Source organism: Rana temporaria, chromosome 3 (genome assembly GCF_905171775.1).
Source record: "Rana temporaria chromosome 3, aRanTem1.1, whole genome shotgun sequence".
NCBI lineage: Eukaryota > Metazoa > Chordata > Amphibia > Anura > Ranidae > Rana > Rana temporaria.
In genome coordinates, this window is record NC_053491.1 from 75,385,282 (window position 1) to 75,404,576 (window position 19,295).

Here is a 19,295-nt window from a genome sequence, read left to right on the forward strand (position 1 = left end):
AGAATCATTTATCATTTTCCTTACACTTCACAATTATGTGCCACTTTGTGTTGGTCCATCATATAAAAGCCCAATAAAATACTTACGTTTTTGGTTGCAACATGACAAAATTTGGAAAGTTTCAAGGGGTATGAATACTTTTTCAAGGCACTGTATATCGGTATAATTTGCAATTAAATAAAACATTTAAAATTGTATATTAAAAAAAATGTTTCTTCATAATTCTAGTTAAATGCAGTTTGGAATCCTCTTTATATATAGAATCAAATGGCTTCTCCATCACAGATATTTAGCAATTAACTGTTTTTTTTTTGCTCTTAAAGTGGGAGTAAACTCCCTTGGTTGATATCTACCTATAAGTAAGCCTATAATAAGACTTACCTATAGGTAGTGTAAATATCTCCTAAACGTGCACAGTTTAGGAGATATTTAATGTAAATGTATATGCTGCCAGTGACATCACTGGTGCATGCGCTCTGAAGGAACGGCCATCCGGGCTGTTTCTTCAGGGCCCTGTGCCGTGAACTGTGGCTCCAGCACGCATGCATGGAAGTGACGTCATTGCGTCTCCGGCCAGTCACACAAGTGGAGTCAGTGAACCAGGAAGGAAGTTGGGTGAAGATAGAAGCACCTATAGCTCTGACATCTCAGCGCTGAAAGGGCTTCTTTTTTAAAGGTAAAAGGTAAGTTTAACACAATGCGCTAATATGCATCGCATACTGGCACATTATGACATTACATTGCAGGGGCCACAAAAAAAAAAGAAAAAGAAAAAAAAGAACTTTCAGCGGTTTAATACCGCATGAACCCATGTGAATGGGAAATGTATTAAAAGGCTACAGAAAACAACTGCAGTACACAGAAAATACACATGTGGTACCATAGTTTCTTGAAAGTCTCTTTTGTCATTGATGTCATCCACTTTGTACGATCCAGACTGGCTTAGATAATGGTAATAATCGATGGTTGTTATGCCAAGGTCATTCCTTTGCTCCTTAGAAGCACCTTCGATCATCTGACAAATAACAGTAAAAAAAACAGTAAATGATTTCACAAATGTATACTAAACAGATTAGTTGAGTTAATATATTAAAAAAGGTAACAAGCAAAGTCCATAGAGTAGTAACCCATAGCAATCAATCACAAATTACTATGCAAAAAAAAAAAACACACTTAATTATTATTCTTATATATTTATTTATATTATTAAATTATTGTTTTGAGTTACTGGCCTACGCATGGTCATTGTTCTTTACATCATGGCTTTACTGAATGTACCAGATTTTGAAAATGTATGCATACGAACATGCGATTCCGTTATGGAATTCAGAACGTGTTCAGGAAAATTGAAAATGTTCTATTTTCTGTGGACCAACTCTTTGATACATTGTATTCAATTCCAATGCAATAGGCATCAAATACTTACTGCTGCATTACATTTGTTAACAAACTCTAGGGACGCAAACTTTCTAAATGCAGTTCAATGCACACAAAATGCAATATATAGTGCACACAAATGTCAACAGATTCTAAAGAAAACGAGGGGCTCTTTTCTATACCGTTTACTTACGTTGGAAAATGGTAAAAAGATCCATGACTTAATGTATATGGTGTGAAGAAGCCCTCATTCTTTTACTCCTTAAAAACATATGTCAAGCATTGGATAGGTTTGGTGAAAAAAGCGGACTGAAAGTGTTTGTCTATGCAAAATAAAATACAACCAACTCTGCAATACAACCGACTCTGCAATACAACCGACTCTGCAATACAACCGACTCTGCAATACAACCGACTCTGCAATACAACCGACTCTGCAATACAACCGACCCTGCAAATACAACCAACTATGCAATACAACCAACCCTGCAATACAACTCTGCAATGCAATACAACCACATTTACATGCTTTTCTTTAAAAAAAACTTTGTCAAAGCTTAAAGAGTAGCTTCACTTTTGTTGAGAAAAAAAAAACACATCCCCCTCTGGGTGTTCAATGTACTTTGCAAGGATTTTAACAAACTTTGTTGCAGATTCTAATCTTTTGTTATTCTGAAGAAATCCCAACCAGCTGCTACACCTGCAGGGCTCTAATGAGTAAAACTACAGGGTCTGCATCCCTTTAGATGTGATTTCTTACTGTGAGTATCTAACAAAAAATGACACTTGTTGCAAGGGATGCCTGTATCTTAGTGCAGACATTAAGGGAAATCAGTGAGCCAATCACACAAGCAGGAAATAATGTTTCTGGGGGGAGTGCTGTACATATTCTGTGTACAGCACACCTACAGAATGCCATATTGCATTTTACAGAAAATTACAGAGCTGCAGATTAAAAAAAGTTATTTTTAATAACATTCAATTACAATATGACTTGTGTTGCTATTATATATGCTATATTTTTTTTTATTTGTGATTCCCCCCCCCCCCCCCACGAAAGTGGAGTTACCCTTTAAGTGAACTTTTCACTCTTCGGATTCAGTAAATCAATCCTATTTGGTTGTCATTTAAACAGGAAGTTGGGAGCTCACAGGATTTAAGACCACCCCACACAGATATACTGTGGCAGGGCGCCCCTCCTGCGTGAAATCACGTACCAGTACGTGACTTCGTAAACAGAGTCTGGAGTGGGCGCCACTGGCGACCCCCTTCCACTGTGATTGATCACAGGGGAAGTCAATCGACGGGTCCGGCTTACACGATGTCCGCCGGGACCCGTCGACCGTTGACGGGAGGAAAAACCGCAGTCTGCTTATGTAAACAAGGCAGATCGCTGTTCTACTAGAGGGGAAAATGGGGACCTTGTGTTTCCGCTAGTCAAAGCATCCCCTAGGGACACACCTTAAAAAAACTTTGATCGCCCCTGATGTTAACCCCTTACCTGCCAGTAAAACCTGCAGAGGTAATCAAATACCACCAAGAGAAAGCTTGATTTGTGGGGGGGAAGGAAACTGTATTTGGGTACAGTGTCGCACAATTGCCAGTAAAAGTAACGCAGTGCCGTATTGCAAAAAATTGCCTGGTCATGAAGGGGGGGGGGGGAGGGGAATCTACCGGGGCTTTCAATAAATCAGTTAATCATCCCTATCGTGTTGTCATTTAACCACTTGATGCCCAGAGGACATCATATGACGTCCTGGGCTTTGTGGGGCTATATCTGAATGATGCCTGCAGCTACAGGCATCATTCAGATATAGGCATTTTCAGCCAGTGATTCCCTACACCATAGGAATGATCATAGCGGCTGTTCCGCCGCTTAAATTTGTTCCTACAGGCGGCGAAAGGGGACATCCCCCCTACCGCAGGAAGTTAGGAGCTCACAGGATTTGTATAAAGAGAGAAAATATGGGGTAATAGTACATTGACTGCAGAAATGTGCTGAAAATTATTATACACCCAAAAAAATAAATAAAAAAAAATATAATTTCACTGATACCAGTTGTGCTGCAGAGGATGTTGTGACCAGCTAAAATGGAAAGAAGAGACCCTAGTTTTTCTTGTACAGTAACTTAAAAGCTGCTCATATGTTAATTTTCAATGTTGCTGGACTCCAAGAAAGTCTGAGCTCAGTCCAACAGATGTATAGAAATATGTAATATAAAATAAACATTTATCACATAAAAAAAACAGCGATGCATAAAATCTATGAAGTGCAGTAAATATAAAAGAGCACAGACTAATAAAATTCATGGCAATTTTACCCCTCCCCCCCACACCTCCTATGGCATTTAAAGGCCCCTGACAAATGGCTCAGTTCACAAAAGCATGAACACATGAGATATTTTCATTAGTGTTTTATTTGCTCATGTTTATGATGGAAAATGTATTTTTCAATCCTCTACCTTGAGCATACGGAGCATTTACCACACACACAAAACACACTAGGTTTTCTAAAACACCTGGATAAAAATCCTTATATTAGCCATGTGACTACATTTCAAATCTCACTAAGCGGTCTATTTTAACCCCTTCATGACCACATAACACATATGGAGCGTCCAGGCGTATGTGTTCTTGTGTTGGTGCTGGGAGCACTGGTCTCTACCAACGATCGGGACCCAAAGGAACCAGATCCTGTTCACATGATACTCCATGATAGGCCAGGATGGCCTCTGATTGGCTATTACAGTGGTCACCAAGGGCCCTTCACACTGCTCTGTAGCAAAACTGCGGTAAAACGCATATGCAAATATACTGCATTTCAGATGTGTTTTCTGTGCGTTCTTGACTTGCCTGCACCTGTAAAAAATGGACATACGACTAAAAAATGCACCAAAAACGCAAATAGCGGTTTGTTTTTACTTCAATTTACAATTGTTTCAATGGTAAGCTGCGTTTTTGGTGTGTTAAAAAATAAATAAAAAATACATTAAAATTACTATGGTTCAATATTTTCCCTAGCTTATTGAGCGAAGGTGTCCGTGTTTGTGGCATTGGCGTTGATTTACTAAAACTGGAGAGTGCAAAATCTGGTGCAGCTCTGCATGGTAGCCAACCATCCAACTACAGCTTGTTCAATTAAGCTTCGACAAAAAAAACTGGAAGTCGATTGGTTCCTATGCAGAGCTGCACCAGATTTTACAATCTCTAGTTTTAGTAAATCAACCCCACTGTCTCAGTTAGTGTCAATGTAAAGATCAGTCAATGGCAGTTAGTGGCAGTGTACATGACAGTTAGTCCCCTTTCACACTTGTGCGACTTGAAAATCACGCAATTTTGCCGTGACTAAGCAATGCATGTGCAATCTTGAGGTCTATGGACCTCAAGTCGCATCAAAGTCAGACCAAAGTAGTGCAGGGACTACTTTGAAGTCGCACAGATATGAAGGGTACTCATTGGAAATCATAGGGTACAACTTGTCATGTGACATTGCAGTTCCAAGTCGCAGGACAAGTCGCACAAGTGTGAAAGGGGCCTAAGCGTCAGTGTATCAGTTATGCTGCGTACACACGATCAGTTCGTCTGATGAAAACGGTCTGATGGACTGTTTTCATCAGACTAACCGATCGTGTGTGGGCCCCATCGGTTTTTTATCCATCAGTCAAAAAACTAGGAACTCGTTTTAAAATTATCTGATGGATAAAAAAAAAAACTATAGAAAAAAACGATCGTCTGTGGGTACGTCCATCGGTTAAAAATCCACACATGCTCAGAATCAAGTCGACGCATGCTTGGAAGCATTGAACTTTTTTCAGCACGTCGTTGTGTTTTATGTCACCACGTTCTGACACGATCGTTTTTTTAACTGATGGTGTGTAGGCACGACTGATCATTAGTCAGCTTCATCGGATAACTGATGGAAAAATCCATCAGACCGTTTTCATCAGACGAATTGATCGTGTGTACAGGGCATTAGTGCCAGTATAAGTGTGTGTCAATAAGAAAAAATGTTTTAGATTTAGTGTCAGCGTGTAGGTAGGACAAAAAAAAGAACAAAAACACACAACAAAATACAGTTGTGGTCATAAGTTTACATACCCTGGCAGAATTTAGGATTTCTTGGCCATTTTTCTAAGAATATGAATGATAACGAAAAAAATGTTTTTCACTCCTGGTTAGTGTCTGGCTGAAGCCATTTATTATCAATCAACTGTGTTTACTCTTTAAATCATAAGAAGAATTTATTTGTGTGTTTATATTGGTGATAAAAATATGCAGCTGAATTAAAAAAAAATTAATAAATATTTTTTATCATTTTGGACCAATTTTGATAATCATAAAAATAAAAAAACAACAACAACAACAACAACAACAACAACAACAACAACAACATGCATTCACTTTTCCCAACAAATTAAAGCCCAATCTGTCGTGAAAAAAACAATGTATAATTCACCTGGATACTGCACACTGTTAAAATTATATGTACAGTTCAAATTTGCAAAATTGGGTTGATGTAAAGTTGGTTTTGACCCTGGTCATGAAGGGTTTAAAAAAGGAATCTCTATCCTGGTGTGTTGTGGTGCACTTACTGCACATATCTTATCTATTTTGACACTAAACTTCAAATTTACATAAAATATTGCATGGCAAAACAGCAATTAAAGAGGTTGTATACCGCTTTTATTTTTTTTGCAAAGTCATAATGTCAGCGCTGCAGCCACTTTCATTTTCACTCGTCTTGCTTCTGGGCTCCAGCTCTGACTGGCTGGAGTCACAATGACGGCATGTGCAGGGGCCGCCGTTCACGGCACAGGACTTGGAAGGAAGGGCACCGGTGGCCGTTCCTTCAGAGTGCATGTCACTGGCTGCATGTAATGTAAATATCTCCTAAATGGTAAGTGTTTAGGAGATATTTACACTACCTATAGGGAAGCCTGTGTACAGTGTACTGTGGCTTGAATTCAGTGTTTGGGAGTCGTCTGACAAACTGTCTGCGGCCCCTAGACCCCAAAAAAACAATCTTGCTTTCATCAGTCCACAAAATGTTGCACCTTTTCTCTTTAGGCCAGTCAATGTGTTCTTTGGCAAAATTATAAACTCTTCAGCAAATGTCATTTTTTTCAACAATGGGACTTTGCAGGGGCTTCTTGCTGACAGCATGGCACAGTCGTCTAATTCTTACAGTACTCACAGGTAACTTTACATCTTCGTTGATCACCCTGGAGCTGATCATTGGCTGTCTTTGCCATTTTGGCTATTGTTTGATCCATTCGAATGGTAATTTTCCATTTTCTTTCACGTCTTTCTGGTTTTGGTTGCCATTTTAAAGCATTTGAGATCATTTTAGCTGAGCAGCAGTTTCTGCACTTCTTTTATATGTTTTCCCCTCTCCGCCCAGGTTCACACTGGGTACGATTTGGTACGATTTGAGATGCGATTTGACATGTCCTACTTTTTGCGATTTCGGGCTGCGATTTACATTGAACCCTGCACAGATGTCTCTTAAATCGCGGCCGAAATCGCGGCAAAATCGCAGCCGCGAAATCGCAGTAAAAATCGCGATATTACCGCAATTTTTAATTCGCAGCAGTGTGAACCTAGCCTCCAATCAACATTTTAATCAAAGTACACTGTTCTGCTGAATGTCTGGAATGACCCATTTTACTCAGATTTTCAGAGAGACATACACTATACCCAGCATGTACAACATTTGCTCTTTAAATAAGGTCCGCCTGATTGATCACCTGTTTCACAGACAATGACCTCAATAGTTGAACTCCACACTTCTATTATTTGGAACACGCCACTTTCAATTAATGATTCAATTACACAGAACAAGCAGCACGCATGTCATGACTGTTGGGTCTGTTGGTTTTCTACTACACCTACTAGTAAATGATTTGTCATGTAGAAATATCATGTATACCAAGAAACCGTGACCGATCTGTTTAGTGATGTTGGACTGTTTTTTTTTTGTTTGTTTTTTTAAACACAACAACAACATGTATATTATTTTAAGCACTTTTATACATTACCATTTAGGACTTTATCATGTGGTTCACAAAAAATCAACTGTTGTAGAAACAAAAACGTATTCTTATTCTTTTCTATATAGTCTTATATAGTTGGCGAGATTCATTAGAATTTCAGAAAATGAATACTGTATATACTCGAGTATAAGCCAAGTTTTTCAGCACATTTTTTGTGTGCTGAAAATGCCCCCCTCGGCTTATACTCGAGTCACCTTTTTGCGCCTGATTTCCTGGAATGTGGGGACTCGGGTACTGGCCGGGCCGTAGGTCCCCATGACCCCAAACTTGGCACACATGTAGCCCCGCTGCTCTACAAGTGTGAAAAGTTTGTTGTCCGGGGGACCTACGGCCGGAGAGCATCGATTTTTCAAATCCAGGCACCCCTTCCATAGACTCCAATGTTAAATGGTAATTTCTCTGGTGAATTTGGGGACCCGGTACTGTTCAGTTGTAGGTCCCCTTGACCCGAAACTTGGCACATATGTAGCCCCATTTGTCCTCTACAAGTGTGCAAAGTTTGTTGCCTGGGGGACCTATGGCTGGGGAGCACCGATTTTTCAAAGCCGGGGTCCCCTTCCATAGACTCCCATGTTATACGTCAGTGCAGTCATGGGCACAGTGAGGCATGCACATGGACACAGTGAGGCATGCAGATGGACACCCTAGGCTTATACTCGAGTCAATACGTTTTCCCATTTTTTTGTGGTAAAATTAGGTGCCTCAACATATACTCGAGTATATACGGTACATATTCTGTTCCCAAATGTCAGGTGATACAAATCTATGATTTCAGTTTAATATCTAGTACTCAAACTGTTATGTTCTCAGGCAAACAAGCGGATTACATAATAAAAATGTCCTCTGTAGACATTGTTGATGTAACAATGTAATAATTAGTTTGCACTGTTTAGTACATTCTGCCAAGCACTAGCTGCTAGAAGACTGGAACAATAACATCTGTTGACCTGGGAGTATGCTTCAAACATTTAATACTGTTTAGATGACATTAACACCCAGACATTCCTACTGACCAGAGAAGAGGCCTCAAAATCCATAATTTATTGGAAGAAATCTGTTCTGATCCAGCAGGGCCAAATGCAATTAAAAATATGTCTGTCAGGATGTCAAATGTTTTGGCACATACACATTGTATAATGTTTGTTTGAATTAAAAGTCTAACACTTAAATTGTGCAGTGTTAACCATCAGTACTGTGGAATACACTGACATCTTAAAAATAAAATAGGAATACCTGATAGAAAATGTGAAAGCTTCTCTCTCCTGGATTTCTCATCACTACCCGAGATTTTTCCAGTAAAAAGTTAGAGATTTTTCCTCCATCTGGTTCTCCCCCGGGGCTGAATTGGATCTCAAAGTACTTTCCCTATTTAACACGAGAATGTAAAACAATTTTGTTATACTAAATTCTTATAAAATCCACTAAAGACTTTCTTATTGAGCAAAATGTACCCAAAATTAATGTCTAATTAGGCCTTGATCACATGGGGTGTACGTTCGTGGGTGGCCCATGTTTACTCGCATAGATATGCACAGGTGTTTTCCGTGCACCCCCGGTGTATGCAGTCCTATTGAGGTCTATTGGGACGCAGTGGCTGTACAGATACAGTCACTGCTCCCAATCAGACATCCATGTGGGCGCGTGTCCCCAAACTCATACATCGCTTAGTGAAGGAGGTAAAGCTCTGCTGACTTCCATCAATCGATCGTATGCATAAAAAAAGAAAAAAAAATGGAGAGGCATGTTTTTTTTAATCATTCCTACCTAGGTGAATACTGCATCGGTCCCCTGCAGCCTCTAAAACCGAGACCTGAGCGATCAAAAAACGCTGACTGTCAGTCACCGAGGGGGTGGGAGTGGCTGGCTGAAGCTACAAATGGGTCACAGGAGTGCAGAACGAACTGCACTCCTGTGATCCACAGGAGATGTACAGCCAAACAAGCTTTGGCTGTACCTCTCCTTTATTTCCTTGCATGTGATGCTTTAACTTTTCTTAAAGCGGGGGTTCACCCAAAAAAAAATTTTTAACATTACATTCAGCCGAGTTGTCCTAATGACAATCGGCTGTTTTTTCTTTTCCGTACATACCGTATTTCACCGCCGCTTCCGGGTATGTCTTCTGCGGGACTGGGCGTTCCTATCTGATTGACAGGCTTCCGACCGTCGCATACAGCGCATCACGAGTTGCCGGAAGCGGCGGTGAAATACGGTATGTACGAAAAAAAAACAGCCGATTGTCATTAGGACAACTCGGCTGAATGTAATGTTAAAAAAATTTTTTTTGGGTGAACCCCCGCTTTAAGTGAATTGAAAAGTCTCTTGCGATTCCATTCTCTTTACCTCTGTTTAGTAAATCAACCCCTCTGTCTCGGGTTGAAAAGTCAGATGACACAGTAAGGCAGTCATGTATGAGTGCCCACTTCTATTTATGTATGTATGCTGTACTGTAAAATAACCCTGTGTTAATGTGCAGTACAACCTTGCGCAGTGTATACACACATGATCATTTGAAATATGCCACAACATATTTTGTTCTTCCCTCTTTTTTTACTATTCCAATCATATTACGTATGCTGTATATTTCACACTTTACATCCTCTGCATGGTATCTAATGTTAACTTCTTAATAACACTGTTTGCTGAATGAGAAATTATGTTTTGCTGTGCATTGCTGCTGACTGCTATATCTTTACTTGTGTAGATCATGTATACAAAAAAAAAAAAAAAACACACACTATCTGTACCCCTGCACTTAATTCTTAGAAAATAAAAAAATGATTGAAAAACACATGCAAAAAAATTAGGTAGCTACGTTTTTTGCCCAATAGATGTGATAAGGGCCAATTGAAAACAAAGGGGTGTGTTCAAGGCAACATGAGCGGACATGGAGTTACAAAGAGTTACGGTACATTCCCAGATCTTTACCATTTATGTATACTTTAACATTTATTATTGATATAGAAATATTATATTGGTACACAACGTGCAGCTATACAATTATTAGAATTAAATAATAATAAAAAAAAAGACAGTGACTTACAAATCGGCTGGAATTGTTGTTCCTCACTGTCTTTGCATTACCAAAGGCCTCCAATAAAGGGTTTGATTGCAGTATTATATCCTTAACATGCTAGAAAAAGAACATGGACAGAACCATTATCAAACTTACTCAGCCATGTTATGCATGTACAGCCATGTCCCAAAAATTGAGAACAACAATTTGGTGTTTTTAGATGATTTTGTCATGATTTTGTTACTATGGTATACTGAAGTATATTTACAAGCATTTCATAAGCGTCAAAAGGCTTTTTTTTGACAATTACAATAAGTTTATGCAAAGAGTTAATATTTGCAGTGTTGACCCTTTTTTTTTTAAGACCTATGTAATTCACCCTGGCATGCTGTCAATCAACTTCTGGGCCACATCCTGACCAATAGCATCCCATGCTTGCATAATCAATGCTTGAAGTTTGTCAGAATTTGTGAGGTTTTTTTTGTTCACCCTTCTCTTGAGGATAGGGCACAGGATCCCAATGGGATTAAGGTCAGGGGAGTTTTCTGACCATGGACCCAGAATTTTGATGTTTTGTTCCCCAAGCCACTTGGTTATCACATTTGTCTTATGGCAAGGTGCTCCATAATGCTGGAAAAGGCATTGTTCACCACCAAACTGTTCTTTGGATAGTTAGGAGAAGTTGCTCTCAGAGGATGTATTTGTACCATTCGTTATTCAGGTCTGTGTTCTTAGGCAAAATTGTCAGTGAGCCCACTCCCTTGGCTGAGAAGCAACCCCACACATGAAGAATGCTTGGCACGGGACCAATGGTAATGCTCACCTTTTTTTCTCCAGACAGGAATTTTTTCTAAATGCCCCAAACAATCAGAAAGGGGATTCATCAGAGAAAATGACTTCACCACAATGCTCAGCAGTCCAATCCCTGAACTTTTTGCAGAATATGAGTCTGTTCCTGATGTTTTTCCTGAAGAGTGGCTTATTTGCTGCTCTTGACACAAGGCCATCCCCTCCAAAAAAAGTCTAAACAGATGCACTCACACCTGCCTGCTACCATTCCTGAGCAAGCTCTGCACTGGTGGAGCCCCGATCCCACCGCTGAACCAATTGTGGGAGACCGTCCCAACGCTTGCTGGACTTTCTTGGACGCCCCAAAGCCTTCTTCACAAATGCAGCGTAATTTTTTTTTAGGACATTAAATTCATTTTCATGGCAAAGAGACTTCGCAAATAATTGCAATTCACCTGATCACTCTTCATAACATTGTGGAGAATATGCACATTTTCATCAGAAAAACTGAGGCAGCACACTTTGTGAAAATTATTTGTGTGATTCTCAAAACTTTGGGCCACAGTTGTACAAACTCACATAAATGCCAGTATTTTATTTATAGGGGAAGAGGGAGATGGTATCCTGCCCATACACATATATGTGTTCATTACAAAAAGATGCTTATCCATGACAGATGGGAGTAAAGCCTCTTACACAAGGCTATTTTATTCTTTTTAACCAAGCGGCTGAACACAAAAACTGACAGCTCAGGTCAGAGCCACTGTACTAACAATCCAATGTTATAACACAAAACAGCAGGAGATATCGCGGGAATACTGACAGAGTGAGGGCCCCCCGCCAGAACACTCTATTCAGCGTCTCAGTCATTGGCTAAAAGCGCTGATCGGGAGAAAGTCGGCAGACCTTTTTCGATCATGCCCCTTTCACAGAAGCTGGCCAAATTGAGCAGCTTCTGTCGAATCAGCTGCAGTACACACAGGCTGAATGCCGGCTGGTTTCAATTGAACTGGCCGATGACGTCCGACATCTGATCCGTGTGTACAAGGCTTTACTGTCTGGACATGATGCAGTAGACAAATCCAGAGTGATAGAGTGACGCTGGAAGGTAAATGGACACTAGATGAAGCTGGTGAATAAAGGGGAGAGGTTATACTAATATCAAAGTAAATAGTATATGGGGAAGTATAGAGTAATTCGAGGTAAGGATATTGGACAGACAGGGTCTGCAGAACTTTCAGGATAGTAAAAGAAAAAAAAAACACAACAACAACTAGCAAAAGGGAAAATGGGGGTTCTATTAGGCACTTAATTTTCTACCCATATTTTCAGGTCTCAGATATTAGGCTTGGTTGTTTGAAACTTGTTGCGCCCGCCTCATTGAAAATATTAATATTGTGGGATTTATGGTGCGTATCAGGACCCCCCCCCCCTCCCCATCAGAATACATTGATCAGTGCTGCAGCCGACTGGCCGCATGCGCTGAGTACAAAAATGTTTTCCAAGAAGCCAGTTCCTGGGAAGTCAATCGATATGAACAAGAACCATCATGCATGAATCGAAATTCAGTTGGTTCCTGCTGAACCAGCCATATTTCAATCCCTGTATGGCCAGCTTAACAGAGCAAGACGTCTTGTCATCAGCTTTGCATTAAAACATATCAAAACTGAAAAAAAAAAAATAAAAAAAATATGCAATGAGCAGGGCCATGCGCCTCACTTTACACCAACGTGGCTTCTAAAGGTTATTAGCACACAGAGTAAAATAATGGAATTAGAAATATTTATTCAATTCTTGTAATAAATTTTCTCCTTGATGAAACTTCGTTATCAGTAAAGAATGGTTTTCTCACCTGTACTTTAGGACCACCTCCTGACACTTTAGAAACGTAGCCCATTATATATTTGGCTGCTACAGTCTTCCCGGCTCCACTTTCACCACTAAGAAAGATAAAAAATAAAAAAAAGTCATATTATAGACTAACCTGAGAACGACAATCATCACTTAAAACCTCCATCCTACACTGCTCAATATTTCTCCAAGGGTTCAGAGTTTGGTAGAAAGTCATGTATTTATATACAAAATAACAGCCATTTCCTAAAAGGACATTGATAGAGGCATGACACTGCTGGTTTAATATATATCATTACTTTTTCCTACTTATCAGACCTTTTCTCTTTACTAGATGAAAAGTCTTTTGTGAAAATCATAGTAATCCGAGTTTCTGTTCCATGTGAACAACCATGTGGGCTTTGACTTCAAAAGCTATCCAGGTGTCTTAATTACACTTATTAAGAGAAGCACCCCCCAAGTCCTGCACTGGTAATCACAATATCATTGCAGTTTAACCTATGCTAAAAACAGATCACTAGAATCTTACCAAGATTTTGGAGGTCTTATAAACACAAAAAGCATTATAGACAAACAGAACCAGGATGTGACAGTATTAAAAGAGTTCCCATGAGGATGTGATGAATCATTCAGCTGACTTCAATATGTGGGACACCAAACTTTGAATGGCAAGTGCTTCAAGGTTTGCGGCACTCGCACATATTAGCTAATGCTACTGTAGGAAAACAGAATTGCAGAATGCAGAAAACGTAAGAAAAACATATTCACATCCTGGCCACCGAGGATGCATTTTAAAGGCCAAGAAAAACATCTATTTAAAAAAAAAAAAAAGGGTGGTTAAGGGGGATTAGGATAGGCTCTTTTTCTTTGCAAAATGCAGTTATCCTTTACAAAAAGGTACAGTTATCCATTACACAAAGTTATTAACATTCTAACAAGAGCGTTTTTGTAGGAGTTTAGGGGGTTAAACCTTTGTAGCATAAGGTATTCATGTATCGGGTGATCTGCTCCAGTGTTCTACTTTCTGTTCAAACAGTGCATGCTTTTCAGACTTCCAAGTAGAAGCAACCTATGGTTTCCTCAATCACAGGGAAGAAACATCCGATTTGATGCTGGCACCCCATGGGACTTTGGTGGACATCTTGGGTCAGGCAGAATCAACTTTAGACTCCTGGGTTTGGCATGAATTTGGCAAGTGGCAGTGTAGGGACAGGGTACTTGTCTGTCAGCAACAGTGCTTAGCATCAGGGAAAAGTTCCAGAGAAGTAAGGAAAGTGCAAGGATACGCCATCCTTCTGTATCCCTCCCCATCTGGGTACAGACCGGCCAGGCCGCATTCCATTTTCGAGACAGACGCTGTCAGCTTCCCTGAGACTTCCATCTTCTGACAGATTGGGTTGCCCTCCTGCCTGGCCTAACCGGCTGCACACACTGCACCTACCCACAAGTCGGTCACCTCGGTCCTCTGCCGCGATGATGCTGTGTCCTGGGATCACAGCATCACCGAGTTGCTGAGCGTGCACAGTAACTACAGAAAAAAAAAACTGGGGGGGGGGGGGTGGACTGTAGCCATGAGTAAGCAGTTCCCGCATATTTAGGTGCAGGATCACCCCAAGAGTGGACGTGACTGTCCTTAAGGTGTATGTGTCAAGTGCGGGCCATAGAGAGGTGACAGTGTCCCAGGAGTTGGAATAAATATAGTGGGAAGAATGTATTGGTCACCACAGACTGCAGTTGAGGAACACAGTTCTACACAGTTAAATATTACAAACATATACATTGGTAGAATGCACAAAAGATGCACCTGTCCCTATGCACACCCTAAATAGTATATAAAAAAGGCTTTAGGCTTTACATTTTGTAGTTTTAGAGTAGGGAAGGATTAAAGCCCAACTCCAGGCACAGACTTTGTTTTTATCTTTATTTCACACAAACACTGTCAATTTGTTAGTAGTTCATTAATGGATACATATAGTCGGAAGCCACGCTTCCAGCTGCATTGGAGCAGTTTGTATGGTTGACACCAGTTACAATGTTGTGTGTCAATCTTCCCCACACTGCTGTGCCATTCACAAAGCACAGCACAATGAGCACAATGTGCTGTGTTTTGTGAATGAAACAGAAGAGAGGGGTGAGGTTTCGTCACAACAGCACAACTAGTGTTTCTGATCCAGAGGGTGGCTGAAAACATAATTCCCCACTGAATGGAGCCCTGAGAAATCCCATAAAGTTCTTGATGTACTAACAAATTGGCAGTGCTTATGTAAAAAAATAATAATAATAGCGGTGTCCAGAGCTTTAAAACAATTTTTAGGTTATTCACTTCCTGTACTGCAGATGCAATAAATCTCTCCAAAGTGAATAGATTATCATCTTTGAGAAATTTGTGACAGGAAAGGGTGTCCCAGTTGGAGGTTTTTCACCATTTTGGTGATTACCACTAGGAAAACTAGAGGAAGAAAAATGCTGACTATGAACCCAAAAACATCACCCCTACAGTCAAGCACAGAGATGGAAACATGATGCTTTGGGGTGGTTTCTCTGCTAAAGGTACAGACTGACTTTGCCGCATTGAGGGGCCAATGGACGGAGCCATGAATTGTAGAATCTTGGATGAGAACAAAAGGAGTGGCTCAAGAAGCATATTAAAAGGATTGTAAAGGCAGAATTATTTTATCTTAATGCAGGCTATGCATTAAGATAAAAAAACCTGTGTGCAGCAGCCCCCCTAATACTTACCTGAGCCCATCTTTATCCAGCGATGTTGCAGGTGTGTCTTAGCTGCCCGAGACTCACCTCCCCATTGGCGGAGCCAGCAGCGTGGTGCAAATGGCTCCAGCTGCTGTCAATCAAAATGGGGAGAGGGAGAGATCGGTCACGGCTCCGTAATTGAATGGACACAGGGAGCTTCGACTTGGCTTGGGTGCCCCCATAGAAAGCTGCTTGCTGTGGGGAAACTCAACAGGGGGGAGGGGCCAAGAGCACAAAAAAAGAGACCTGAGAAGAGAAGAGTCCAGGCTGCTCTGTGCAAAACCAACTGTGTAGAGCAGGTAAGTATATCATGTTTATTAATTATTTAAAAATAAAAAACAAACACAAGACTTTACAATCACTTTAATGTCATGGGAGTGGCCTAGTCAGCCTCCATACCTTAATCCTATAGACCAGGGATATGCAATTAGCGGACCTCCAGATGTTGCAAAACTACAATTCCCATCATGCCTCTGCCTTTGGGTGTCATGCTTGTGGCTGTCAGAGTCTTGCTATGCCTCATGGAACTTGTAGTTCTGCAACAGCTGGAGGTCCGCTAATTGCATATCCCTGCTATAGACAATAGATTAAGTGAACTAAAACTTAGAGTACGGTGTACCATGCCTCCATCATCTGCAGCCCTGCCGTCTCCGCTGTGCTCTCTCCCCCCTTCCTGCCTGTCAGCCTGTGATAGTGCCCTCCCCTGTAACTCCTGATGCTCAAATACCTTTCACATCTTCTATGTTCTAATCCTGTGTGCCTCTGTGCGAGTAATTTATAGAAAAAAAAAAAAAAGAAAGCCTGCTATACCCCTCATTTCACAGATCTTCTCTGCGATCACATGATTAGCCAGCTCTCTCTTTCATCTCCTCTGAGGGATGTCAGCGGGGGAAACTTGGCACCGCCCACTGCATCTGTCCAACAGTGAGAGGAGAAAGTCAATCAATCGATTGCTGAGAAGAGCTGTGAAATTGAGTCTAGCGGGCTTTTTTTTTTCCATTCAATATTTTTATTGAGGTTTTTTCATTGAAAAATACAGAGTAACAGTATAACAATTGTCCCAACTTGAGGACAAACATAACCCACCAGGAGGGGTTGACAAAGGATAGGTGATATGCAATAAATGGTTACAGTAGAACAGTGAGAGGTGAGCCTTTAAAAGGCCAATTTTTCACAGTTGTCCTGGGCAAGGAGAGATGTACTGGTAGTCGCCATCCTGAGTACTAGGGTATACTTGGGTCTAGAGATGATTGGAGGGGTGGCCTCCTTGACCTTGGTCCGGCTGACCCCGGGTATCTCATTAGCAGGCTTTTTTTAATAAATCACACACACACACACACACACACACACACACACAGGGGCACAGAATTAGAACACAGAGGGGATGGTTTCAAGATGTGAATGTGGCCACTCTAAAGTCCCATTCACACCATTAGATTTTCTGCAGATTTTTGTCTTCAGATTTACCGAAACCATACAATATGAGGTCAAATCTTAAGAGTTTTAATTTGTATACAATCAGGCAGGCTCTTTAACCACTAGCCGACCGCCCACCGCCGTTTTACGTCGGCAAGTTGGCTCGGCTGGGCGAGAGCACGTAGTACAACGTCCTCTCTCCCAGCCGCCACTAGGGGCGTGCGCGCGCCGGCGGAGGCGCACGCCCCCCGCTCGCCCCCAACTCCTGTGCTTGTGCCCGGCGGGCGCGATCGCCGCCGGGCACACGCGATCGCTCGTTACAGAGCAGGGACCGGGAGCTGTGTGTGTAAACACACAGCTCCCGGTCCTGTCAGCGGGGGAAATGCTGATCTTCGGTTCATACAATGTATGAACCGAGGATCAGTGTTTCCCCTAGTGAGGCCACCCCCCCCCCACAGTAAGAACACACCCAGGCATACTTAACCCCTTCCCCGCCCCCTAGTGTTAACCCCTTCACTGCCAGTGGCATTTTTATAGTAATCCAATGCATTTTTATAGCACTGATCGCTATAAAAATGCCAATGGTCCCAAAAATGTGTCAAAAGTGTCCGAAGTGTCCACCATAATGTGGCAATACCGAAAAAAAAAAAATCGCTGATCGCCGCCATTACTAGTAAAAAAAATATAATAAAAACGACATAAAAATACCCCCTATTTTGTAAACGCTATAACTTTTGCGCAAACCAATCAAACGCTTATTGCGATTTTTTTTTACGAAAAATATGTAGAAGAAAACGTATCGGCCTAAACTGAGGAAAAAAAATGTTTTTTTTATATATTTTTGGGGGATATTTATTATAGCAAAATGTAAAAATATTCTTTTTTTTCAAAATTGTCTCTCTATTTTTGTTTATAGCGCAAAAACTAAAAACCGCAGAGGTGATCAAATACCACCAAAAGAAAGCTCTATTTGTGGGAAAAAAAAGGACGCCAATTTTGTTTGGGAGCCACGTCGCACGACTGCGCAATTGTCTGTTAAAGCGACGCAGTCCCGAATCGCAAAAAGTACTCTGGTCTTTGGGCAGCAATATGGTCCGGGGGTTAAGTGGTTAACAACAAAGTTTTGGTAAATCTGAAGACAAAAATCTGCAGAAAATCCAATAGGGTGTATGGGGTCTACAGATTTAGAGATCTGTAAAGAGTGGACCAAAATCCCTCCTGAGAGGTGTGGTAACCAACTACAGGAAACATCTTACCTTATAGAGCCTTCATTTCTGTTAGTGGGCAAACTTACAAAATCTACAGGGGACCAAAAAATATATTTTCCCCACTGTATACCATAACCTGCTCCACTATGCTTATCCCATCAGGGAGCAACATTTTAACACCTAAAGCATAGTACACACACAATCTTAAAATTGGATGAAAAAAAAAGCATTAGCACACAGCCTTCGAAAGCTGATCACAGCCGTTCATCCAAAATGATCAGAAGGGACAAACATGAACATTTCTTGTACAATACGATTTTTATTTAAACAGTACAGTTTTTTTTTGGTTTTGTTTTTTTTTTAAGATAAAAACTATGCAAGCTTGCAAAACAAAAGAATACAATACATTACATATGAAGTTGTATATGAATTTTCGTAAGCGGATTAACCTTCTTAATTTTCGATATGCGACTAGCAATGTAAAATAAAGGACAATTATTCGTCCAATATTCTCATCATGTGCACAAGGCTTAACTCTACTTTTAATGTCCCTCTGATCAGGTGAGGTGGAGAGGAAGATTTGTATTCATTCATAGAATACAAAGCTTCCGCGAATGGCTAACAGTGCTCCGCCTCACTATTTTGTTCTGTGAGTGAGACACGAAGGGACCCTGCATTACTGCTGGAACACAGTGCTGTATAGTATGGAGCTGAGGCTACAGTGTGCCACGTTAATGCAGTAAATGTAAAAGGGACTTGGACTCCTTTCACACTGGGGCAACGGGTCTATTAAAGGTAAAGCGTCGCTAAACCTTACCGATGTTAAAGCGGTGCTTT

The 19,295-nt window shown here is 40.9% G+C and overlaps 1 protein-coding gene across 1 annotated transcript in view; it reads right to left on the bottom strand.

The window, feature by feature from the left end:
* Nucleotides 1–19,295, bottom strand: part of MYO1E (myosin IE) — a 267,148-nt gene that overhangs the window by 125,970 nt on the left and 121,883 nt on the right. The window contains exons 5-8 of the mRNA XM_040342781.1: nt 13,085–13,172; nt 10,471–10,560; nt 8,664–8,795; nt 881–1,015 (exon numbers count right to left, since the gene is read on the bottom strand). Of these exons, the coding sequence (XP_040198715.1) occupies nt 881–1,015; nt 8,664–8,795; nt 10,471–10,560; nt 13,085–13,172 (445 nt within the window). The remainder of the gene's footprint in view (nt 1–880; nt 1,016–8,663; nt 8,796–10,470; nt 10,561–13,084; nt 13,173–19,295) is intronic.